Raw genomic sequence first — 26,191 nt, forward strand, 5'->3', positions numbered from 1 at the left:
ACACACACACACACACACACACACGACAGCTTACAGACCGTAACTGCATTATAAAGAAACGAGAGTTAAGACTTCACGACTGCCATGTCCTCTGCCTCTACTGGGACTTGAACCAGGCTATAGACATCTACTTCTGAATATTATATACTCAACCTAGGCGCAGGATATTTTAGAAGAGTAAGACACATGTTTCATAAGCATGTTTTAAAACACTGTCTTTGTTGTGTGCTATTGCAATTCAGTACCCGCCTGAGTAAGATCTACTTAATGCAGCAGTCTGTGGATGGTGGTGTTCTCCTAGTGACTCAGTCATTGGTTACTCTGAAGACTTTATCTGATGTTTGGTAAATCATGCTGTCAAATTATGAACTTTTAAAAAGATATTTCTAAACCATGTGTGGTTGTATGTGGTTTTTTAATTCCTTAGTTTAAAAGGTATCAAGTCAGCTATACTATACATATGTACATAGAGAACACCAAATGGACTCAGTAGATTCTGAATCTGTGGTGTGTGTGTGTGTGTGTGTGTGTGTGTGTCTGTGGTTTGTGTATGCCTATGTCTGTGGTGTGTGGGGAGGGCGGTGAGCTGTGCACAGACAGCCTGGTCCCCAGTCGAGCACAGTCCTTGAACCCCGGTGACCTGGTGGGCAGTGACTTCTGCCTGCATGGGAAGACAGGTATGCCCTTGGGCCCTGGCTCCTGTCACAGCTACAGCGTCCCACAGTCCCCCAACCCAGAGGTATGTGGCCATCAGTCATGTAGGAACAGCACCAAGCCAGGGCTATACAGAGAAACCCTGTCTCAAAAAAACAAAAACAAAAAGAAAAAAAAAAAAAAAAGAAAAAGAAAAAGAAGCACCCGTTGTCAGACCCTTACCCACCCCAAAACTGTATGTAAGACTCCTATCCAGAAGGGTTAAATGTGTGCAAGAACGACTCTGTCATCGGAGAGCTTCTGTCCTCAGAGCTGTAACACCTGGGAGATCTACTCTCCCGGAAACCGCCTGAAGCTCTGCCGCATTCCTCACTGGCTCCTCAGCCTCTCGTAGGCCCAGCCTGACTGACCAGACTCAGCCCAGAGCAGTGTGGAGGTAGAGCCAACTGAATTGGCAGAAGTGACTTCCCCTCCCTGCTCACACTCACTTCCCTTTGCTGTAACTCTCACACCTCTGGTACCCCTGTGGGGGGGGGGAGGGAGGGTGGTCATGAATTTGAGTGGCAATGAATGAATCTGGGTGTGAGAGGAGAAATGATGTACACAGTACTTGAATATATTCTCAAAAACAAAAAATTGATTTAAAAATTTATTGACATCAGAAATGAAAATCACTAAGCTCAGACTATAGAGGGCACTAGTTATGGGAGATGATATTTAAAGACGCTAGAAAACAATAAAGGAAATAAAATTAATTTATCTTAGTCAAACAAGACTTAATAAACCTGAATCTTAATAAAATTATGTTACATTTTATTGTTAATAACTTTTAATTTTAAGATAAATTTTAAGTTACTTTTATTTTGATAATTTTTAAGTTAATTTATTTGGCAGTATGATTTAAAATGGCACAGTAAAAGTTAAAACTTGCTACATCATCAATCTTAGAAATGATACTAAAACTATGTTTACAACTCTCTAGGCCCCAGTCCCTATGGAAGACAGGGCAGGAGTGGAAATCAGTGTTTCTATTTTTCCTTCTTAACCAAAAGTTCAGTAACTTTAAAAATCACATAACTTCCAAACTAAATTAACAGCAATTCAACTCTTTACCACAGCCAAATCAGCAGATACGTGGCAATAATGAATTGGGTTAGAACAGCCCTTTTTCGTTATGAAAGAATATTGATCAATTACTTAGTATATAAACACAGAAAAGATCACTAGAGCCTACAGAATTCTCAGTGGCATGCTTCTATAAAATGAAATTTACTATCGGTATCTGTTGGCGCTTCACCAACGCCACAGGTTCCACATCCTGGTTTCACTAACCAGACTCGGTATGGTGGTATCTGCCTACAGTTCCAGCACTCAGCCGACCGAGTCAGGAGATGGTGAATTCAAGGACAATCTAGACTACACAGCAAGACCTTGTCTCAAAGCAAACACAAGACAGCATCTGTACTAAACATGAACACACATTCTCATTACTCCTCGAACAATACATTGTAACAACTACCAACAAAGCATCTATAGTGTAGGAGCTGCATATTATATGTGATATGATGTAATTGAAAGTATATAGGATATGTGTTACATGTATGTGTGTGTTACATTTTATAGAAGAGACCTGGACATTCACAGATTTTTATATCTCTGTGGAGACAAATCAATACTAAGGAGTAATTATACAGTTTTTAAAAAGTCTTCCTTTGTATACACTTACTTATTAACTTCATATATTCTTTTTTCAATATTTGTCTGTATCTTATGTGTATGACTGTTTTGTCTGCATGTATGTGTACTATGTGTGTGCCAGATGCCTGGATAGGCCAGAGCAGGGAGGGCATCATATTCCTTAGAACTGAAGTCACAGACCTTTGAGAGTCACCATGTGGGTGCTGGGAACCCAACCTGGGTCCTCTACAAAAGCAGCACTGTCGCACTGAGCCGTCCCTCTGGCTCCAACTTTATAATTCTTAATTAACTATCAAAAGACGGACTATACTAGAGATGATATTTAAAGGATATTTTTAAATGCTCTCAGATATTACATTCACTTCAACTGTCACCGTCCCTCACTGGCGACACTATTTATTATTTGCCATGTACCAAGGCTCTCTGCCTAGTGTCCAATTTATTTCTCACAATTCTGCAAAGGACAAAATTACTATTTCTTCCTATTTCACACATGAAGAAATTGAGACCTCAAAAGATATAGGTCCGAAACCATGAACTGTCAGAGTGAAGACTGGCTCACCAGTGTGTCTCCTGCCTAAGCCTTTGCATCTACTTGTCTAGGCTAACTCCATCAGTTCATGGTTTCAGCCAATCAGCAGCAAACATATATATTAAAAAAGGAAGCAATGCTGCATAACATTGCTCAACCATCTTTTCAAAGCATGTAGCCAGGCAGTGGTGGCACACCTCTTTAATCCCTGGGAGCACCTGGGAGGCAGAGGCAGGTAGATTTCTGAGTTCAAGGCCAGCCTCGTCTACAGAGTGAGTTCCAGGACAGTTTGGGCTATACAGAGAAACCCTGTCTCGAAAAAAAAACAAAAACTAAAATAAAATAAAATAAAATCAAAGCATGTATTTGAGTCCTAAGAGACAATGCATTTCTAAATGAAATTCCAGTTTTTAGCTTCCCCTAAAATGATGTGTCATTTTGCAATAGACAAAAGTTGATGCACCTTGAATCTAATCCTGCACAGTAAATCTGTTCTGCTACTTCTGCCTTCAAGTCTAACAGACCGGCTACTGTTGCAAGGAGACTGATTGTCTCATAAGACTACTCTAACTGAGTTACTCTGGATATTTTACCACAAAGCCCAAGATCTGGCCCTTGGGTCTCAAAATGTAGAAACTTAAATTTAACCTTAGCAGACCCACATTGACGGAGTTCCCAAAACTATCAATTCATTAACTTATAATTATACATGTGCAGTACCATTCTAAGTCTTAAATTAGCATGTCTAGACACGCTTTCTCTATACACAGACATGTACAGAAAATCAAACTATAACCAGATTGTATTTGAGGAAGACTCTTACTGAGTAATTCTGTTGTTTTATCACTTCACAGATTCTTGGGTGAGGGACAACTTGAGTTGTTTCCACATGGGAAAGAATTTCAAGTAAGAAAAAGTAAGAATTCACTCAGCTTTGCAGAAAAGGGTTGTTTTTAAGATGACCATTGCTTTAGTCCAACAGAATTTTTTTTTAAAAATCAGATTTATTGTTATAGCACACTGACCTTATATTTGTGGATTTAAGAGGAAAATTCTCTAATGTGCCTTAACTTGACTTCTAGGGGTTGGGGGGGGGGCAGGGAACATCATTTCTTAAATATTTCTGTAAGGCAAGCAGGGGACAGAGATTCATGGCAGAGCTGAGGTTCCTCAGTGGTACAAGAACAAAGAATAAAGGCCTTTTTCAGTGGGAGCTTTGCCTGCATGTGTATCTATGCATCATGTGTGTGCCTGGTCCCAACAGAGGTCAGAAGGGGCTGTCAGAGTCCCTGGAACTGGAGTTACAAGGTGTGGGTGCTAGGACTCCTAACTGCTGAGCCGTCTGTCAATCAAGCATGGACAAGAAACCCCTCTGCTGGGGCTACAGAGCTTGACAAGTCTGGCAGGGACTCAGAGGCAGTTAGGGGAAATCCAGGAGTCCTTCAGGGGCTGGGAGTAACCATGAAGGACCTTGCGGCTTTAGACGCCCGATTTGAGGATGTGTGAGAAAAAGATCATCTGAAAAGACTCTTTCAGTACACCTTCTGCTGAGGAAGAAATAATTGTTTTTGTTTTTATTTTCTACAAAAAAAAAAAAAAAAAAAAAAAAAAAAAAGAAATAAACAGAGCACAGCGCAAGGGGCAGTGCAGTTAATAAGATACTGAGGGTGTCGCTTGTTTACTGAGCTGACTCGGGTCATTAGGCTGCGGAGAAGCGCTGCGCTCATCACCTGAGTTGATGGGAGGGTTTCGGATAACATCCNCCTTGCGGCTTTAGACGCCCGATTTGAGGATGTGTGAGAAAAAGATCATCTGAAAAGACTCTTTCAGTACACCTTCTGCTGAGGAAGAAATAATTATTTTTGTTTTTATTTTCTTCAAAAAAAAAAAAAAAAAAAAAAAAAAAAAAAAAAGAAGTCACCAAACCACAGCGCAAGGGTCAGTGCTGTTAATGTGAAACTGAGCGTGTCGCTTGTTTACTGAGCTGACTCGGGTCATTAGGCTGCGGAGAAGCGCTGCGCTCATCACCTGAGTTGATGGGAGGGTTTCGGATAACATCCGTAATAATCTTCCGAGCCTCTGGGGTCAGGCCGGCTCGCTCCATATCCAGAGGGTAGCCGGCTTTCACCGCCTGGGCTAAGTGCATGCCGACTGCTGTGAGAGGCAGAAGTCTGTTCTCAGCTATGCTGTGCTGCAGAAAGAAAGAAGAGCAAAACCAAAACAGAAACAGACAAAACCAAACAACAGTGAGCCGAAGACTTCCTGCTGCACCTCACAGACAGAAAACCCCTGACATCTTCAGGGAGCAAACACTCACTGATAAATAAGCAACGAATAACCCTTGGATACAATTTTCATTGTAAATATTCCTTTAAAATTAGTATATAGACCTCCACAGATTCCACCCTATATATTGATTAAAACAAAAATTATGCAACTTTAGTCAAAAGTTCAGTCCCCACCCCTTCCTTCTGTATTCACTTTAAAAAGCTACTGACCGCTGTTAGCCAGCAGCCTTCTGAAAATAGAGAAAGCTGTATTGTGATGCTCTTAAAATTGGACACGGTGTTTTGGCTACATCAATTTCCAGGAAGAGAACTTCTAAATGCTCATGGAGGATGCAAGGCTCCAGAACTGTTTAGAAGGGTCCTGGGAAGACTCTAATAATAAGTATTTTCCATAAGCACCATTCATAAAACAATAACTACAGTTTAACAAGAATGCTTGCTCGTTCTTATCATACTACTGAACTTAAAGGTAATGATGATAAAATTCAGTAAGTATCTTTATGAAGCTTTTGAAACATATGTGTCTCCAAATACATTTACAATATATATTAGGTAAAAAGCTTTTTTAAAATCAAAAAGCAGAGACATTCACACTAACATTCATGATATTTCTTCCAATATATTTAGAAAGTCTGAATTTAGACTGTATTTGTGAATGTTGACTGATTCACAGAGTAGGCCGTCTAGGGCAGTATTTTCATCTTCTGTAAGTAGGTATTAAATTGCTTCCATCAAAAAGCATGGACCTTGTGTGTATAATATTGGGGTTATTTGATACCAGGCATCAAATTACTTCCAACTAATTGTATTATTGCTTATCACTAATTAGTCCTCAGATGTGTTTAATCCTGCGGTTAACTAGCTAGACCCTCTTAAGACTCCAGGGAGGTATAGATAATCAACAATCATTTTGCAAAATCAAACACTACTGTATAATACCACAAGATATAAATGAAGATATTTTATTCATTATTATTGAGCTCTATAATATGCTTTATTCCAAAATTTGGAGCCCATTCCAAAATTTCTTGGTGATCATATTCCGTTATCGTATATGCATGGTGAAATCATATACATAAGGTCTATTCAACAAGGGCAAGTTACTGATTGTTTACACAGAATGCCTACTCACTACAGTCTTTCTTTTAAAAATAGTTACTGACTGTGTGTTCTTACTTCCATCTAGAATAAGCTGATTGAAATATCCTGATGCTGCGTATGCAGGAAAAACAGGCCCTGGCCCACACGAGCTGGCCCAACTCAGTTGAATGTCAGAGAGGCCTGGAATACGAAGCAGGGGTCTCATGGAGCCCTCACTCTAGTGACACGCTCTCCATGTCATAGAGTAAACATCCCACAGCTTTAACAACTTAGCTTAGACCAAGGAAGAAATATTACCTATGGCCATTTTTCACAGTAATGTGATTTTTAAATTCATGTCCAACATAGTTTTGGAGCAGCGAGTGCCAGGCGATCTGGAGTGAATAGTAAGTTCTTACCACGTTATTTTCAGATCTCTGAATAACTTCCAGAGACAGTGTATACACCATACACACATAACAGTGTGATTCCTCAGCTTTGCGCTGTTTCTGTTCCGCTACTGAACTTATTTTCTGTGGTAGTACTCAGGATAGAGCCCAGGGACTCACTCCCACATACTTGGCAAGTGTGCCAAACGGAAGGTATAGTGGACTAAAAATTACACACATTCCATAATACGCAGCTTCTCATGTTTCGTGGTAAATGGTGTAAAGAATGGTATACCTACATTTGGTATTATTGGATCACATTTTGTTTTTGTGTTCCTTAATAATATGTACACGAATGGTTTTATACTGGTTTAAAAGTCCTTCTGCTACATTTTCTCTGAGCCCCAGCCGTGTTCTCTGTGACAGTCTCTGTTAAGATGATCAGTCACACTAGTCTTGCAGTTATTACCTGACAGACACGGGCTTACCAATGCCATTGTGTCTGAAAATTAAAGACGAGACTTACTGTTTGACAAGAAGTAAGAGACCCCAAGTCACAGCTTCAACCCTGAAAAGGTGAGAAAACACAAGAGCACACTGACGGCTCTGTCACCTCAAGGCGGTACTTACTAAGGACATTTTCTTTTCCTGGAATAGAGTGTACGTGACGGCCGCAGACTGGGGGAGTGAGCAGTCTTTCTTTTCCATCTCCTGACTTTTCTCCTGTTCCTTGTGAGGTTTGGCACTGGAAAGGAGGTCTGTCTGCAGAATTTTAATTGTGACACAAATCAGAATAAGATAATAACAGACATAAGAGCACCATCCACACAGTGATCAACGCATGCATTGCTGTGAAGCAGTGCAGGAAGGGGAAACACCAAATCTGTAAGTAACAAAGAGTTTTCACAGGGAATGCAAAAGAGGGGAATGTTTTACATGTCGATTTAAAAGGTCAAATAACTTAAGAGCGTGCAACAAACTTTCTCATCTTACCTTCGGTTCAGAAGAATCCAAAAGGAACCATAATGTTCTAACTAACGTCTCTAAGCTAATCCCCTAACTCTCTGGGAGTGAATACTGAACAGAATCAGTATACAAGCTTACATACCATAATCACAGAATAGGCACATAGATCATAAAGAGTCATGTCCTCACTATATCTGTACATGTATATAACTAAGTATGTATATATGTATGTATATGCATATATATATGCATCTATGTTAAAATATGTTGTATATTTAACAGTAAAACACGCATCCCAACCAGAGCTCTGGCCCTCAGCATCAGGTAAAGCCTTAGATAAGGGCTGACTGGTCGGCTCAGTGGGGAAGAGCGTGTGTTGCTCTTCCAGAGGACTTGAGTTTTATGTCCAGCACCATAACAGGCGGATCACACACACACACACACACACACACACACACACACACACACTACTTAAAAAACTCTCTTAGGTACAGCTCCTTATGAAATATCCAAAAGAAAGAACAGGGAACTATTAAAAAATAAAATTCATTAAAAATTATGAATTTTCTTAAGCTTTAAAATAAATAAATTATAACTGGTTTTTTACTCGTATATAAAAGATTAAAACAGCATACTTAGTTATAATAAACAAGGGGGGGAAACAGCTTAATAATGTAATGGGCCCAGTCTCCCAGTGAATAAACCTGGTTTCATCTTGGTAAGAAAATATATTATTGCATTCTATTAAAGATTTGGGAGAAAATAATTATGGGATTAAATTTGAGGACCCTTTGTTTCTTTATCTTGTCATTTAGGGAGCTCAATAAAAATATAAATATATTTGAAATGAATGTATTAAAAGCTTATTAAATTTAGTGACTATTTATTTAATAAATGTTTTCAATAATCTGCACAAGTCATTTTTCAGGACGGTTGTTTGGACACCTGCCCTTTGGGCCATTTCTCTTTTGCCTCGCTTCTGTCTTTGCTCTTGACAAGGGGCTGGGTGAAATAATGCACTCACAGTTACACTACAGCACTTACTCATGCAGGAAGCTCACTAAGCGCTCACAGAGAGCATGCTCCCTCAGTTACCACAGTTTCATTTTCAAAATAGCTCATATGAAATGTGGTGAATTATATACAACTGCTTGTATAAAGTTACGTAAGAAATTTTAAGGTGGCCAAAGGTATTCTGTTTCAAAAGAGGATATGGTATACACAATCATCAGACACCCTATGTGGATCAGGGAGGACTGCTCTGAAGAGGACCCAGTGGGCCGGCCGGGGAGACATGAGCCCACATACTGTCATGACTGCTTAACATCTGTAACACACGTCACCACTTCACTGACCCAGGATAGAAGTCATCACTTCTGTGATTCAGGGAGAGACCCAGGAAATGGAAGACAACGTCACACTCACAGGGAAAACCACAGAGCCGAAGCCCTGAGTCCCTGACTCTGACCAGCAGGCTTCACGGCCATCGCTGCTCTCATCTCACAGTGGGGTTTACACGGGGAGTTTGAGGAAAAAAAAGTAAAACAAACAACTCTGTGGAACTGGTCTTTATGGTGGAACAAGAAATGATCAGCTCAAATGAGGAGTTATGGTAAAGACGGCAGAGAATGAAGGGAAAGCTGTTGAATCAGAGGGCTCCTAACTGCAGGATGGGGCATTGATTAGGACACACGTAGAATCAAAGGAAAACCAAGGGGCTAGGCTCCCAACCAACTGACAGCTAGGATACATACACAACTTCAATTCCTAACTGCCAGCCTGGAGAAGAAAAGAACCCGTCAGCCAAAATACAATACATATCCAAACTTAAAATGACACTTTCCCATTAAGGAAGGACATGTATACTGACAGCTACTTTAGCATTACCAACAAAGGAAGGAGCTCCCAGGCCTGATGGCTCCTGCCTAGGGTCCTCAAACTGGAAGACTGAGATAGGGATCCAAGGTCAAGGCCAAATGGGCTGTAAGGTCAATTCCAGGGAAGCCTAGGCTACAAAGGGAGGTCCTGAATCTGTTAATTTTAAGAAGTATGTAGTTAACATGTTATTACAATCATTTACTGTAAAACAACCTGAATTCATTCTCTTAAGTGTCCAGGTAGAAATACAACTAAAGAAAAAAAGTGCTGTCTCTGCAATGGTCGGAAGTGTTACTCTCTAAGAGGTTATGTAAACCAGAACAGTACCTGAACACTATTTACTTGACAGAACTGTTTGATGACTTCCAACAGAGGGGCCAACAGAGCAGCTTTGCCTTCAGAGACACCGTCGATCTGTTTCATGTTTTCAACAGTCGTCGGTCTGTCGTTTACAAGCAAGAGAGAGAGAGAGAGAGAATTATGAAGAAGCCACTGAAACAGTATCTCTCCAAGAATACAGCTCGTGTTCAGTCTCATGCTGTACCCTCTAACTGGATCCTTTCTACAATCAAAACCAGCGTTTTATACAAATGGCCACACAAATTCACACCTCGTGAGTACTTTCTCTGCTTTCGTCCACTGATAGATTTGCTATGTAAACAATTGGCAAATAAAGGCCCCTGCTTCTAGTACCACAAAACTCAGTTCTACCTGGTGAAGAGACCGTTATCAGAAAAGATACGCTAACACCCAGTGCTCCACTTGGTTATTCATATTATTCACAGACATGGAAACTATGAGGCTCTAAATGGGACAGTAAGAAAGGCTAAGAAACTTAGAACTAAATCTCATTCATATTTCTTCCCTGTAAAATGTCTCCAGTAACAGTAAATAGGCTCACTAGGCCTTTATCTCAATGGGTTTATTTGAGTCTGCTTTAAGTCCATGATGCTAGTTAGAACATTTCCATTTTAAATGTCCTTCTTATGATATAGCTTCTATGCTATGTATAAAAATACCCACGAGTCATAGCACTCAGCCTTTTCCAGTATGTCCAATATCAAAGACTATATAATATCATCCTTCTAAATTCCGCCAATCTAATCAATGGTTACTCTTATACCTTAAGTATTCTCTGAATAGTAAAGTGTCATCTTAGAATATTTATTTATTTAGCAAAATAGTTATAGTAACATGTAAACTACTATGTGTTAAGGATCCTTAGAACATCCTGCATTTAAGCAATACCTATTAAGTGAGATTTGGTGACAGAAAGTTTTAAAGGAACAAATAGACAAAACTTTGGAAATAAGTTCTATGTGCCTACTAAACATCTTGTTCTTCTGAGACACGTGCTGGTGATATCAAAGCCAAAACAAGGTGGGAAACTAGTACTGCTATTCACAGAGTTTAATTTCTAATATAGGATACATGTTTACAACTAGTTATACAGAAAAGGAAATAAAGCAATATTCATATAAAAGCATCTTTAGAATTCACCTGAAAACCTTTGATAAGTTCAAGGGAAAGAAATTATTTGGCTGACTAACACAATGGGAGACATCATGGGGGAAACAATAATTAAGCTAGATGTTAAGGATTTCTTAGGAAAAATTGTGCTTAATCAAGGAATTCAAAGCAAAAACAACATATATGAAAGCTAAAAGGGCATTGCCCAGAAATGGTAAGAAATTCAGGTGTTGGAAACCATTCCAAATTCTGTACTGAAATGAAAAAGTAAGTTTAAGTCGACAAATAGAAGGGCTTGAATTCTGAGCCAAAGAACCCAAGGCTGTGTAATCAATTTGTTATTAGTTATCAGATGTGAGGGAGTGGCCAGCTCAGAGGCTTCAGCAACAGGGAGTTCTAGAAAGCTCTGGAGTATCATAATACAAAGAAAGGCACAAAGGATAGACACAAGAATGTCTAAGTCTGGAGTTGAAACTATGTAAATGAGAGGAACTAAGAGAAAGGAAGCAAGAGCAAGGTGTAAGCAGATCACTGAGAACATCAGAGGACAACTAAAAGCTCCGAAACATGAGAGGAGAGGAAGAGGTGGTCAGGTGACATCGGGTACAGAGGGTGAGTGGATGATGGATGGTTTTATAAAACTGAGTATGATTCACTCCTGTGGAGGCAGGGTATCAGAGTGTATCTGAGACAGCACAGCAGCACTGGAGCCATGACAATCCATCCCGGCTGAAGCCGTGGTCACGCTGTTAGCTAACGATGTTTTAGAAATCTATTGTATCACAGAGAATTGGAAGGTAAGCAGCTCACCTCATTCTGGCCATGTCCAGCAGAACCTTGTTTGTTGCTAAAATAGCTGGAGGTACATCCATCTTATTAGCGTGTTTCTGCCTTGCTTCCACCAACCTGGCATATAACGCAGTCTAGCAAAATAAATAAATAAATAAATAAATAAATAAATAAATAAATAAATAAATAAATAAATAAAAGATGCAGCACTGCTTTTTAAAACACACTTAGCCAGAAGTTGCCTTTTCCTTTAGAACTCCAGGCACCACTGTTCCCTTACGATGAAATGCGCTCATCTACCTTAGAGTATGAGCTATGTTTTCATAAGCTGACCACCATTGTATAAAAGCCTTACCCGAGCGTCCAGCTCTTGGGCTGAAATGGCAGGTTCTGAGGAGCTGGAAGATGTTCCTGATGACGGTATCACGGCACTAAAATATTTAAAAGAAAATAAAGACGCTTTCCTTCTTTCCTCGGTTACTTTTTAAGTCTTACTCCAAATAAGAAATCTCTCCAGAACTGGCTCTAACCCTTCACAACGCAAGTAAGACAATCTGTGCTTCAAGTGCGCAGCAGCCTAGGTCTTAAAACAGTCTGGATGGGATAACTCATGGTGATGCTACAGTTAAAAATGTCATCTAGTTCTTTTATAGTGGCTTCAAGGAGAGCTTCCACCAATCTTCCTTCTCAGCCACGTGCATGGGAACAAAATATGGCTTATCCCCAGAGAAGAACACATCTTCATAAGCAGTAGGAAGATAGTCTGTGCATGCTGTGAGCCCCCGACTCTTGCTGGTCGGTAACAGCAGCAAAGAGCCAAGAGACTTACTCTGATTTTTTTTCAAAATCAAACGAACAAATATATGACAAAAGACACAATTTTGTTTTGGACTTTTCAACACTTGTAGAGACCGTATCAAAGTATCAGAAAGGAAATGTCATGGAAGGCAAGCTAGATATCTCACAAGAAGTATTTCTCACTGATGGGCTAAGTATAAACAGGAAAAACTGCAAAAGTGAAATTGTATAAGATTAAAATAGGTCAGATTTAAATGTCTTCTTCTTGAAATAAGAAAGTAAATGTGATTAGTATTCCAGAAGTGTTTGCAAATTTCTGTTCCAAGAATTCAGTAATTACAGTAAAAAGTCAGAATTCACTCCCACATTTATCAAATCCTGTCACATATATTAAGTCGACTTGCAGTTCAAAGAAATACAAAGTTAATCAAGAAAATTATAAATCTCCTTTGATTCACATTTAGACTTGTTATTTAACGTATGTGTGTGCACGCACACCATGGTGCATGCATGTAGGTCTGAGGAGAAACTGAGGGAGCCAGCTGTCTCCTTCCTCTGTCTGTGGGCCTCAGACCACTAGGGGCCTGTACCAAGCCTTCATCCCCTCTGTCATCTCACCGGCCCACTTTAACTTTTATCTTCTTTTTATGGACTCTTAACAATGACAAGCTATTAGCTTGGTAACTTAACTAAACCAAAATCTTGCTACCGTATCTTCCTGCAAAATTCTAAGTTGACGTCATTGACACAGACACGTATGCAGAGAATTTTAATAAAAGTCATGCAGCACAACTGAAGGAGGGACAGCCTGGGCCATGGATGGCACTGGCTGGGCACTTGATGGGATCAGGGTTATACCAGCATAAGTCTTGGTAATTTACTTAGAGATTGCAGATCAGGTTAATTGCAGTGGGAAGACCCACCCTGAATGGGGGATGGGGTGGGGGGTTCCACAGGCTGGGATCCCAGGCTATGGAAGAAGAAGGAAGAAATGGAGTATGAATATTCATTTCCCTCTGCTACTGACTACAGGTGCCATCCTCTGCTCGAGGCCTGCTCCTATGACGGAGTGCAGCTCAAAATGAGGGAGAGCCAGCACACTCTCTGCCTTCCCGAGGTTGCTCCTGTCAGGTATTTTATCCCATACATGTGGAAAAAAATGATTAGAGTCTTCTATCAGTGAGAAACCCTGGAGCGGTGGGCTCATTGCTGAATTCCACCAAATCTAACACAAACGTGCAAACGGCCATGTTCCCCAGACTGTTCCATACGATACAGAGAAAGAACAGCCCCAAACTCACTTTGTGAAGCTAGCAATACTCTACCAAAAGATAAGGACATGCATGCACACAAACACAGAGAAACAGACAGAGACAGACAGACAGAGAGACACAGAAAGGCTATAGACCAATTCCCATGATGAGCATAAATACAAAGATAAACCTGCCAGCAAAGTTCAGGAACACACAAGGTCATATGCCATGGCCAAGAGGGACAGAGTCTAGGGCTACACACCGGTGCTTCAGCACATTAGACGTTAGAAAACTCAAGGACAGTGTCCAGGACATGAGCATCTCAATGTGCACATGAAAAGACTTTGGCAAAGTTCAATGGCCCTCATGCAAAAAACGCCCTTAAGAAACTACAAATAGAAGGAACCTATCTCAGTATAATGAAGGCCACAGACAGTAAACCTATAGCCGACATGATAAATGAGGGGAAAATGAAAATATGTCCCCTAAAATCAGGAATGAGACAAACGTTCCCTAGTTTTTCCATTTTTATTCAGTCTGGTGCTAAAAGGCTAAGCAAGCTAGTGAAGTTAAATATGCGGAAGAAATAAAGGCATACAGATAGTAAAATGATTCCTACTTGCAGATGGTTTAATACTACTTTTTAAAGACCCAAATGGCTCTACCAGAAACCCCTCACACCTGACAAACATTTTTCAGCTACAAAGTAGGCTGCAAAATGAATACACTAAAGTCAGTGGCTTCCCTACATCTCAAATAATGAACTTGATTAAGAAGTTGGGAGTCGGAGGTCCCACTAATAGCAGCTTCAGAAACCTAGGAATAAACTGACCAAGGACTCGAAAGCCTTCTGCAACTTCAAATTTTGAAGAAAAAAGTTGAAGACATTAGAAGATAGAAAGACCCTCGACACACACAGACTGTCAGAATACGGTGACAATAAATTACAAAAACTACTCTAAGAGTCAACATGATCCCCATCAAAATTCAAGATATTCTTCATAGAAAGAGAAAAAAAAATTCCTCAAATTTAAAGAGAAGCAAAATGACACCAAATGGCAAAAGCAACCCCAAGCAGAAGGCCAACTGGAGACATTGCAATAACTGGATCTCAAATTAGACTAAAGAGACAGTAAAAGACAAAACAAAGCGAAGCAGAACAAGGCACCAGCAAAAAACAGACGCATGGATCAGGGGACTACGATGGCAGAATTAAATCTCAGCTGTAGTTATCTGATTTTCGATAAAGGCTTCAAAAATATACAATGGCGAAAAACAGCAAAGAATGCTAGAAAAACTAAAGACGGTTAGAGATAGATAGATAGATAGATAGATAGATAGATAGATAGATAGATAGATACATAGATACATAGATAGATAGATAGATAGATATAATTAGATAGATAACTAGATAGATAGACGGATAGAGATAATTAGATAGATAACTAGATAGATGGATAGATAATTAGATAACTAGATAGATAGATGATAGATAGATAGATAGATAGATAGATGGATAGATAATTAGATAGATAACTAGATAGATAGATAACTAGATACATACATACATAATACATACATACAAAGATAGATAGATAGATAGATAGATAGATAGATAGATAGATAGATAGATAGATAGATAGATCTGTATTTCTGACCCTAAAATTCCTGGAATTCTGAAAATGCTCTAGGAAAACACTTCAAGGTCCAGGCAGAGGCAAGGCTCCCACAGGCTGAGCTGCAACCTCACACTAGGTTGAATGAAATTAAAAAGCACCTGCAAAGCAAAGGAAGCAATCAGCAAAATAAAGAGAAAGTCTGCAAAAAGGGAGGAAAATATCACTGACAGTATCTTAATATGTACTATATATGAAAATAAAATACCAACAACTTCAAATCAATCAATAAGTCAATGAGCTGAGCTGACGATTCTCAAAGGATTAAAATACAAGTGGCAAATAATTAGCCTAATTGATGGGCTACCCAGGCCAGTGAAAGAATTAAAAAAATAAAACCAAAGTGGCCAGCTCCTGAGGAATGACACCACAGCTGCTCTCTGGCTTGCACATGCACACATATACATGTGAACTTCCTCCCACAGGAATGAGGACTCATGCACACACCTAACACATACAGTTGCAGATATGTGAGTGTCTTGCCTACGTTTGTACACTAAGTTTGTATTCTTAAACTAATTTATGGAGTATTCCCTAGGTAGCCCAAAATTAGTACATCCCTAAACTCTTGTTTTTTAACCTTAACTCTTATTTTTTTTAAACAAAGCGAATTAATCAGATATTTATGTCTTTATCTAATATGATTGTTCTTTACAGATCTTATATAAAATCATTCATGAGCCCACTTACAAACTTATGGAAAAATCTTGAGTATAATAACTTTTTAAATCTATTTATTTATTTTTATTTTAAACTCCAGATTTTATTCCCCTCTTGGTACACCCTCTAAATGTTCCACATCCCATACCTTCCCCCTGACCCCCCTGTCTTCAAAGTGTGTTTCTTAACTTGCCCAGTGAAAAGAATCCTGGGGTGTAAAACGATGCCCATGTTACAAAACAGCCAAATGAAACACAGTAACCATTTAAATGTAGAAATGCTTCATGATGCTCGATGGACACTGTCATATATACTCCTTAAAGTTTCTATTTAAATAAAATATTAGTAACTGCATCTCACACAGCCAAACAGAATGAAATGAAGATAAGGAAATTAATACCGTGATAAATGTATCTCATTGTGAAAGATCCAAAGTAGTGTTATCTAAACGAGCAAACAGAATAGAAAGTGTGTGAGCGTACAGTGTATTTACTTTAACCTGATATGAATATACACGCAGTTCATTTCATCTCTGTATATGATAGAAGCCATGACATTTCTCTTATCCCATCCTCAGACAGGATATTAGATTCTATACACTTTCCATACTTCTATTATGTCAGTAAGCCATGCAGTAAGATTAAAATCATGAACAGCAGGGTTTGTAGCTCAATGGGAGAATGCTTACTCAGCACATATAGGTCCTATGTTCCATCTCCAGCACAGGAAAATAAAAAATTAAAACTACGATGATCATTTTAGCTTTATTCTCTAACGATTCTTACATTTCCAGTCTTATTGACATAACACCTTTGTTTGTGATATGAGACCCACCCAACACATATACAGCAGAGAACTTCCAGATCTGGGTTCAGTCAGAGAAGATCCACCTAACCCTCAAGAGACTGGAGGCCCCAGGGAGTTTAGAGGTCTTGTGGGGTAGGAGGGAGGGTGGTGACATCCTCATGGAGACAGGGGGCAGGAATGAGGTATGGGATGTGGAACAGTCAGAGGGTGGACTGAGAGGGGAATAAAACCAGGAGTGTAAATAAATAAATGACAAAATGGGTTGTGGATATGTATTCCCAAATACATAATAATAATGCTAGAGGTAGACCTATATAAATGTGAGCCGGAAATGTCATTAGCTATACATTCATAAACTGCCCTTGGTATATTTGACTTCAGAATAACAGGGGCTTGCTTTAAGACAGAGGTGCACCAAGTGCTTAGCACTGTGATACAAAGCGTTGTAAATAGAGGTGCCCAAGGAGCACGATCCGTCACCCTTTCTACATGTCTGTTACACTACAGTCGTTACAACTACAGAGGTTATGTTGTGATTTTTTTTTTTCAATGAAACAGCCCAATATCTGATAATCCTTTTTCTTTAGGAAAGAAAGGAAAATATCAGTATTAATAATGTAAGCAAATATAATAAATTAAAATTGGAACTCTGTACCTTTTTTTAGGAATGTTAGTCCCAGAAGAAAATTTCTCAGGCACTTTGTAAGAATACGTTCTCTCCGAATTAGACTATTTTTCCACAAGTAAAGTCCATTAAAAAGAAGAAGAAATGACAAAAACATTTAAATACAAAGAAATCTCAAAATAACAATTTCCCCCTAAGCAATCAATTCTTCAAATAAATAAGCTAAAAAATTAGCTGCTGAAACACCGCCTTTGATAACTTTAAAGACAGTTTAAAAAGTAAATGATCCATGTAACAAATAAATAAACAAATAAATTTAAAAAGTAAATGATCTAAAGAACGTCATGAGACACGGAAGCCCAAATTACAGGGTTTCTCTGTATAGCCCTGGCTGTCCTGGAACTCACTTTGTAGACCAGGCTGGCCTCGAACTCAGAAATCCGCCTGCCTCTGCCTCCGGAGTGCTGGGATTAAAGGCAGTGTGCCACTATGCCCGGCTCCCAGCCCACACTCTTAACCAGTAGAAATGATGCCCTAGGAGACTGAATTCATCATTCTTCCATCACCATGGTTAGAGGAAAACAGCCTATGTGTAAAGAATCTGTAGCAGTTACTAAGACACTAGCAAAACAAGAAAGCACATATGTGCCCATTTACCAATGGAACGGGTGTGTATGTGTATGTGTGCGTGGCTTTAATGAGAATATTTAAGAATCAGACTCATTTATTAACTCTGAGTATATCTTTGTTTTATACATCATTTGCTTTATTCCAGTCACTCACGTTCTCCTTGTAGTTTGTGGTTTTTTTAATACGTGCCATGCAAATAATAAGACTTTAAACCAGGATTTGCCTCCAAGAGGAATGAGATAGTAAGGCCCACCCCTCAAACACAAACCTGCTCGGTAGTTAATCCAGCTGGGTTTTGATTAGAGGAATGCTGCATCATTTCTGAAGCTACAGGATTAGAACTGAAAGACAACAAAATTAAAACATCTCCCAAGTTAAAATGTAATCATACAATTTATGAGTCATTACTCTCAGAAAAGCATAGATTATATTACCCTTTAAGATCTGATATCTTAAAAAAAATTTTTCTCCCAAAAGAAAGGGGTTTCAAACAAAATAAAACAAAAAACTGATGCACAGTCAATCATATCTTCAGTGACACTGAAACACAGGCAGCAAGCATATTAGCTTTCTACGCCTACACTCGGGAGGTGTGGGTCACTAATTCTTTAGCACCGATCCCATGATACCTATGCAATGGGCAAGAACCTTGCTGGCTCTGCCTTTTATTCTATATGGCCATGAGGTGACTGTAATTCATATATATATTCGTCTATTCATTTCAACACAGTACCGGAAGACCGTAGCACAAACCTTTATAAAACGTAATTTCAAATCATTTTTGTCTTTGCCCCACGTTGTATTGTACAGTATCACCTATAGAATGCCCAGGCCGGGCAGTGGTGGTGTGCATCTTTAATCCCAGCACTGGGGAGAGAGAAGCAGGTGGATCTCTGAATTCTCCAGGCCAGCCTGGACTGCAGAGCGAGTTCCAGGGTGGCCATAGGCAGAGAAACCCTGTCTCAAAAAGCAAAACAAAAGGATTTCCCTAAGCATGTTAGGCTCTGTATGTCTTGCAGTCAGATACTTGACGTAACCAGGAAAATGTTTTATAACCTGCCCTTTTCCCATGGCCCCCTTATATGGTACTCAAAGAAGACAACTGATTTTACCTGCACAATGTCTATAAACTGCTAGAATTTCAATCACTTAAGCAAAACCAAAAGTGAATAGGGGAAGACAGCTGAAAAAAAAAATAACCTTGGTAGCAGAACCTTCCTCGGAAGCACCTCTTCACTAGCTTGAAGGAGAAGGCTGGGAGGAGACTGCAGACTGGCTTCACCAAGCCACTTTCTACCCTATGAAAAGCAAAAAGCATCTTAATGCACAGTGGGAAGAATGGAGTCAAACAGGAAGATCTTTGTGCTGGTTACCTTTTTTGTAAGGGAACAAGTCTTTATAAATTTGTTTTGCTTGGGAACTTCTACCAAGAATCCTTCAGCTATGAGATGGTGAGAAAGGGCCTTCCACCAACTCTCTGCTTGCTCCTTTCCAGCACCAAAGAGCCTGTGACCACGATAGTTATCAGGAAGACGCTGAGAATTCTGAAATCGGAAACAAAGTGTCGAAGAAAAAAAAATGCTCATTCAAATAAACAGGCCAAATAAAGCAAAAACCTATGTAGCAATTCTTAGGGTTTAAAAGCAAATTTCAGCTTTGAAATCTCTCTGATTCTTACGCTCTGCCTTTTTGTTCTGAGCACTTCCACTGAACGAATAAGTAATGAAAATAATATTCTGTCTTAAATACAAAAAAAATCCTCACATAATTCAGATGTGGTTCCTAGTGGATAGGTTTGGATATGTGTCTGGAATATTTCACCTTGGCTATTACAACTCGGACAGTTTAAAAAAAAAATGATCAGGACTACAACTCAATTCCAGACCATGAGTGATAAGGAAGAGTGGGACATGAGGGTTGCTCAATCGTTCCTGCATCCCTGTATCCCCGCATCCCCGCATCCCCGCATCCCTGCACGGTTCTTTCTAACTGTGCTGTGCTTACAGTGCATTAGGAAGGTTACCTAACTGCTGATCACTTGAGACACCAGCAAAAGCAGCGCGTGCTAACTGTTGATGTTAGCCTACTAATACTTCTGAGTGATGACAGAGCTCTCACAGGAGACTCTTCAATCATTACGTTTTAGAACCATGAGGAAGCTGTCGTGCAAGATTCTTGTCCTGTAACAGAGAAGACTCTGCCCTGGTACTCTACAAAGCACTCTTTGTTCACTTCTGTCTCTCGCTGCCTATTTCATGTGTTCTCTACACAGAACTGCTTTTAGGCATGCATGGTAGTGTGCCTCACACAGCATCACAGAAAATTAAGTGTGTAGGATGTTCTTGAGATGATTGTGGTAGACTGGAATTCATCCGTCATTATAACCTCCATCTGCAGTGCCCTCTATTACACAAACTGGAAAGTCACAAATACATTTCTACAACTCTCTCTCTCATCCAGAATTCTGAATGTGATTTTTAAGCTCTGTTAATCAGATGTTATTTGCAGGGCATGAAGTAAGGCAAAGGCTACTCCTCTGCAATATGTGCAAGCGAACATGGCTTCAGAGGGTCATGCATGATCATTATGCACTGTTATGGTCTGGATGTAAAACCACAGCTCACAGGCTCATGCATTTGGAAAGTGGTCCTCAGCTGGAGATCCTCTCTTGAGAGGTTGTGGAACCTTTGGCGATGGAGGCATGGCTGGTGGGAATGGATCACAGGTGGCAGATCTCTGAGTTACATCCCGCCCCTGCTTCCCAGGCTGAGTTCTCTACTTCCCATCTGCTACCACGATATGGGCAGCTGCAAGTTCCCAACGCTATGGACAAATCCATATTAAGCTCCCCTGCCATGAGGGACTGTATCTCATGAACCATGACCCAAAATGAACTTGTCTCTTAAGTCACTTCTGTCGGGCATCTGGTCATCATGATGAGAAAGGTAAGCAATGAAGGTTGTTGTTGTACCCTTTCCTTATTAGACATCTATGTGGGTGCTAACCCTCAGTGTGGACCAATTTGAATCAAGTATTTGAAGTCAAATAGATGCCAGCTGATGTGTTTTAAGCACTGATACACAACTACAACTGTTAGAGTGTTCGTCCTGTAATTACCCTGACAAAGGAACGCATTTCAGTTGTCCCTGTCAAATAGTTTAACTATGTAAAAAATGTTATTTTGTTTAATCTATAACAACCATTTACATATATATATATATATATATATATATATATATTCTATTGTTTACAAATAACATCAAAAGCATTGAGTTTCCTAAATGGCATTACTAGCTCTCTTGACACTTAAGATTATTACCCTAGCCTTTTTTCTTCCTAAGTAGAAAAAAGAAGAAAGAAAAGAAAAAAAAATCACTAAATTTAATGTGCACATTTAATGGGATGAAGTAATGAGGCTTTTCCTAATTACTAGAAAGGACCTCTTCCCTTTATGATCAATAATCATTGTAAATTCTGTGTACCGTGCAAATAAATTAATATAACCATGTTTCTATGGTAACCACTAGGCAGAGAATGAGACCTATTTATTCCGTGATGTATTACATCTTTGTTTTAAAAGAATCATATTCCTGGTACAACTATAAACTCAAACTAAACTGGGCAACCTGTTTGAAAACAATACAATAAGGATTTAAAAATCTGTTTTTTATTTAACGTGTAAGATTGTTTTCCTGTATGTATGTACTTATGCATGTATGCATGCATGCATGTATATATGTCTGTCTGTCTGTATGTATATATGTATATGCCCCATGTGCATGCAGTGGCTATACAAGCCAGAAGGCGGCATCAAATTCCCCTCCATATGGAGTTACAGAATGATCTGCCATGTGGATGCTAGCTACCCCATCCAGGTCCTCTGCAAGACCAGATCTTAAGCACTAAGCCTTCTCTCCAGCCCCACAGAAAAGCTTTGGAAGATATTTAATGATCTCTTACTCTGAGCAAGACATCCTCATTAACTGCATAAATGTTCTGGCTAGTCGAATTTTCCAAGTTATTCACTGAATAACCCAAACTACTTAGAGTGAGAAAGTCATCGTAGAGGGAATATAGTATCTATTTAGCCATTTTTAGCTCTGAAAGCCTATATACAGTAGCTCCGTGGAATGTAATCTTGAGAGGGAATTTTTTTTCATACTGTTCTTGTCCTTTAAAAGTCAACCTGAAGAGAATATGGTTCATAGTACAGAGTGCAGAGCCCATGCACTGATGAATAAAGACCTGGTGGCCAGGGCAAGCCACCCAAAGTACGAGTTTCTATAGAGGCGAAACCTTCGGATTAGTGTCTAGTACAACAGAAAATGGAGAAGAAAAACGAAAGCCTGCCACTTCTCAAATTAACTTCTTCAAAAATTAAATTGCTCTATAACTTCACTCTCCTTACTGTTGGGCATTTCATCTAAGGTCCCTCCCTTTGAGTCCTGAGAGTCTCTCACCTCCCAGGTCTCTGGTGCATTCTGGAGGGTCCCCCCCCCCCCCCCTCCTATCTCCTGAGGTTGCCTGTTTCCATTCTTTCTGCTGGCCCTCAGGGCTTCAGTCCTTTTCCTTCACCCAATACCAGGTCAGGTTCCCCTCTCACCGCCACTCCCTCCACCCTGTCCACTTTCCCTCCCAGGTCCCTTCCTCCCTCCCCCTCCAGCAGGAAGACAGGACATCAAGTGAGGGATGGGGTTGCCATCCCACAGTCACAGCTCTGACCCATAACTGTTCCTGTCTGAAAGAATCACAGGGATGGAAATGGAGAGGAGCCTGAGGAAAAGAAGGTCCAAAAACAGGCCTAAAGTGGGATCCAGCTCAAGGGGAGGTCCCAAGGCCTGACACTATTACTGAGACTATGGAATGCTCACAAAAATGAACCTATCGTGACTGCCCTCCCAAAGACCCAACAAGCAGCTTAAAGAGTCAGATGCAGATATTTGCACCCAACCAACGGACAGAAGCTGCTGACCCCTGTTGTCGAATTAGGGAAGGCTGAAAGAAGCTGATGAGAAGGGTGATTCTGTAGGAGGACCAGCAGTCTCAATTAATCTGGGCCCTCAAAATCTCTCAAACACTGGACCACCAAACAGGCAGCATACAGCTGATATGAGGCCTCCAACACACATACAGTAGAGGACTGGATCTGTGTTCATTCAGAGATGATGCACTTAACCCTCAAGAGACTGGGGGCCCCAGGGAATTTACAGGTTAGGTGGGATGGGGGTGGGGACATCCACATGGAGACGGGGATGTGGGGAGGAGGTATGAGATGTGGAACAGTCAGAGGGTGGATGGGGGGAATAAGATATGGAGTGTAATTAAATAAATAAATAAATAAAAATTGAATTACAAAAAAGAATAAAAGTAAAATATAAAAATAAGTAAAATAAAAAAATTAAATTGCTTCTTGTGGTAATTTTTTTTTGTTTTTGTTTTTTGGTTTGTTTTTTTTTTTTTTTTTTTTTTTTTTTTTTGCTGAGAATGGAATGATCTTTTATCTTCTTCCTTCTTTCTGTGTCCAAATGTCTACGTCAACTATAATCCCCCAAACCTACTGAATCCCCTGACAAAACAGAAAGGTGCAGTGACACCCTCACAAACTTCCCCGATCCCCCAGGCCTGCTCTCTCCCAACCATCTGTATGTGCCGTGTCTCTCTCTGGACTAGATTATACTCACTTCTTCCCAAACAACACCATCTACACTAGATGTTAGCCCTCCTCTAGTTCAGCACGTATCCTCTACAAAATCAATGTAATGCCTTACATAAAAACAGATGCTCAATAACTCGAGGAGGCTTAAGTTCCTAACTAACCTCTCCACCTTCTCCTCCTGCCAGCCCTACCTCTTTCCAGCTCCTATAGTCCAGAGATAGTCACAGCTGCCATTTTGGGGGTTCAATAGGTAATTCTTCATGAACCAAGGGCCTTGTACATTTAGCCAAGTTCTTTAGTACTGAAAAGCAGACCTAACCCATGGTAATATATTTCGATCAGACTCAATAATTTGTATGAATAGCCCATCCCAACTACATGTTTCTATAACTTTGGAGAGTGATTAGAACTTACAGCATGTACATGCCTGTAATCCTACTGCTCAGGAGGGTTAGACAGAATTGCCAGTTGAGAGTCAATCTAGGCATGATCTTGTCTCTAAAATAGATACATACAGATGTGTGCACATAGGTGCACATAGGTACACACACACACACACACACACACACACACACACAAATTTACCAACAGTTCTAACAGCTGAATTGGTCCAATCTTTTCTCAAAAGCATTATCTGGGCTGGGGAGATAGCTCAGTAGACAAAGTGCTTTATTTCTAAATATGAGCACCTGAGATTGGATCCCCAGCACCTGTATAGAGGGTAGAAATGGCAAATAAATTCCAAATGAAATCAAAGGTTTCAATGCTAGATCCGAAACTCTGAAACTTTCAGAAGAAAGAATATGGAGTATGCCTCAGTATACCAGCTAAGGTAAGGACTTTCTGAAAAGGAACCCCGTCATCCATAAAATATGACCACTAATCAACAAATAGAGTTTTATAAATTAAAAGACTTACTAAGAAAGAAACCATTACATAACCGAAGGAGCAGCCTATAGAACAATATCGGCTACACATCTGACAGAGAGAATACACAATATAGAATACACAAAGAGTTGAGAAAGCTAAACATTAAAAACAAAAAGTGGGTTATGGAACTAAACACAAGTTTCAGAAAAAGAAATACAAGTGCCTAGGAAATGTTTCTAGGCATGTTTACCATCCTTAACCACCAGAAGTCCAAGTTGAAACTACTTTGAGGATAAGATTTAAAAACAAGAAATTTAAAAAGACAAGAAATGCAGGTGATGATCTGGGGAACGAACCCCTGTGCACCGTTGGTGGAACAGAAAACTGGTGCCGCTGCTTCGAAATCAGTGGGGGAGTGGGTGGCATCTACAGGATGAGACAAGACCTGGGATAAGGGAGGCATCGAAGGATTAATGGGTGTGACCTTAGCTGTGGCTTACTACACTGGGGATATGGAACCTGAAGAGGCCACCTCCTATCGCCAGACAGCAACCCAAGTGGAGCAATAGAGACACCAACCCACCCACAAAACTATCAACCCAAAATTTATCCTGTCTACAAGTAATATAGGCACAGGGGAGGGAGCAGAGACCGAGGTAATGGCCAACCAATAACCAGTCCAACCTGAGACCCATCCCATGGGCAAGCACCAATCCCTGACACTATTAATGGTAATCTGCTATGCTTGCAGACAGGAGCATGTTGTCTTCTGAGAGGCTCCACACAGCAACTGACTAAGACAGATGCAGACACCCACAGCCAAACAGTGAATGGAGCTTGGGGACTCTGATGGGAGAATAGGAAGAAGGATTGCAGCCCAGAAAGGGATAGAACTCCACAGGAAAACCAACAGAGCCAACTAACCTGGACGCTTGGGGCTCTCAGAAACTGACCAAAGAATGTATGGACCTAGGTTTTCTCACACATATGTAGCAGGTATCCAGCTTGGTCTTCATGTGGGTCCCAAACAAGTGGAGTAGGGGCTATCCCAAAGCTGTTGCCCATGTGTGGGATATGCTCTACTAGCTGGGCTGCCTTGTCTGGCCTCAATGGGAGAGGAAGAGCCTATCCTCGCATAGACTTGAAGTGGCAGGGTGGGAGGATATCAGGGGCGCCCAACTTCTCAGAGGAGAAGGGGGGAGGAGGGATAAGGAAAGGATTGTGAGAGGGAGTGACCAGGAGTGGGGCAGTGAGCGGGATGTCAAGCAAATTAGTAAAAACACAAAATAAAATTTAAAAAAAATTAAAACCCATATAGAAACTTACTATTTATAAGCTTCCTAAACTCACACACACTCATATAAGAGTTTAATTGGGGGCTGGTGAGATGGCTCAGTGGGTAAGAGCACCCGACTGCTCTTCCGAAGGTCTGGAGTTCAAATCCCAGCAACCACATGGTGGCTCACAACCAT

The 26,191-nt window shown here is 40.2% G+C and overlaps 1 protein-coding gene across 5 annotated transcripts in view; it reads right to left on the minus strand.

Annotated features, from left to right (window-relative positions):
- The window catches only part of Wrn (WRN RecQ like helicase), a 131,334-nt gene that overhangs the window by 7,776 nt on the left and 97,367 nt on the right, over positions 1-26,191 (minus strand). For 4 of the 5 annotated variants that reach the window (XM_029532084.1, XM_029532081.1, XM_021219203.2 and 1 more), the window contains 9 exons: positions 19,567-19,737; positions 19,394-19,491; positions 18,462-18,534; positions 17,594-17,667; positions 12,100-12,175; positions 11,766-11,878; positions 9,813-9,927; positions 7,272-7,403; positions 4,913-5,075 (listed from right to left, as the gene is read on the minus strand). In XM_029532084.1, the coding sequence (XP_029387944.1) occupies positions 4,913-5,075; positions 7,272-7,403; positions 9,813-9,927; positions 11,766-11,878; positions 12,100-12,175; positions 17,594-17,667; positions 18,462-18,534; positions 19,394-19,491; positions 19,567-19,737 (1,015 nt within the window). The remainder of the gene's footprint in view (positions 1-4,912; positions 5,076-7,271; positions 7,404-9,812; positions 9,928-11,765; positions 11,879-12,099; positions 12,176-17,593; positions 17,668-18,461; positions 18,535-19,393; positions 19,492-19,566; positions 19,738-26,191) is intronic. The other variant, XM_029532083.1, reaches the window with a different exon arrangement.

Source organism: Mus pahari, chromosome 19 (assembly GCF_900095145.1).
Source record: "Mus pahari chromosome 19, PAHARI_EIJ_v1.1, whole genome shotgun sequence".
NCBI lineage: Eukaryota > Metazoa > Chordata > Mammalia > Rodentia > Muridae > Mus > Mus pahari.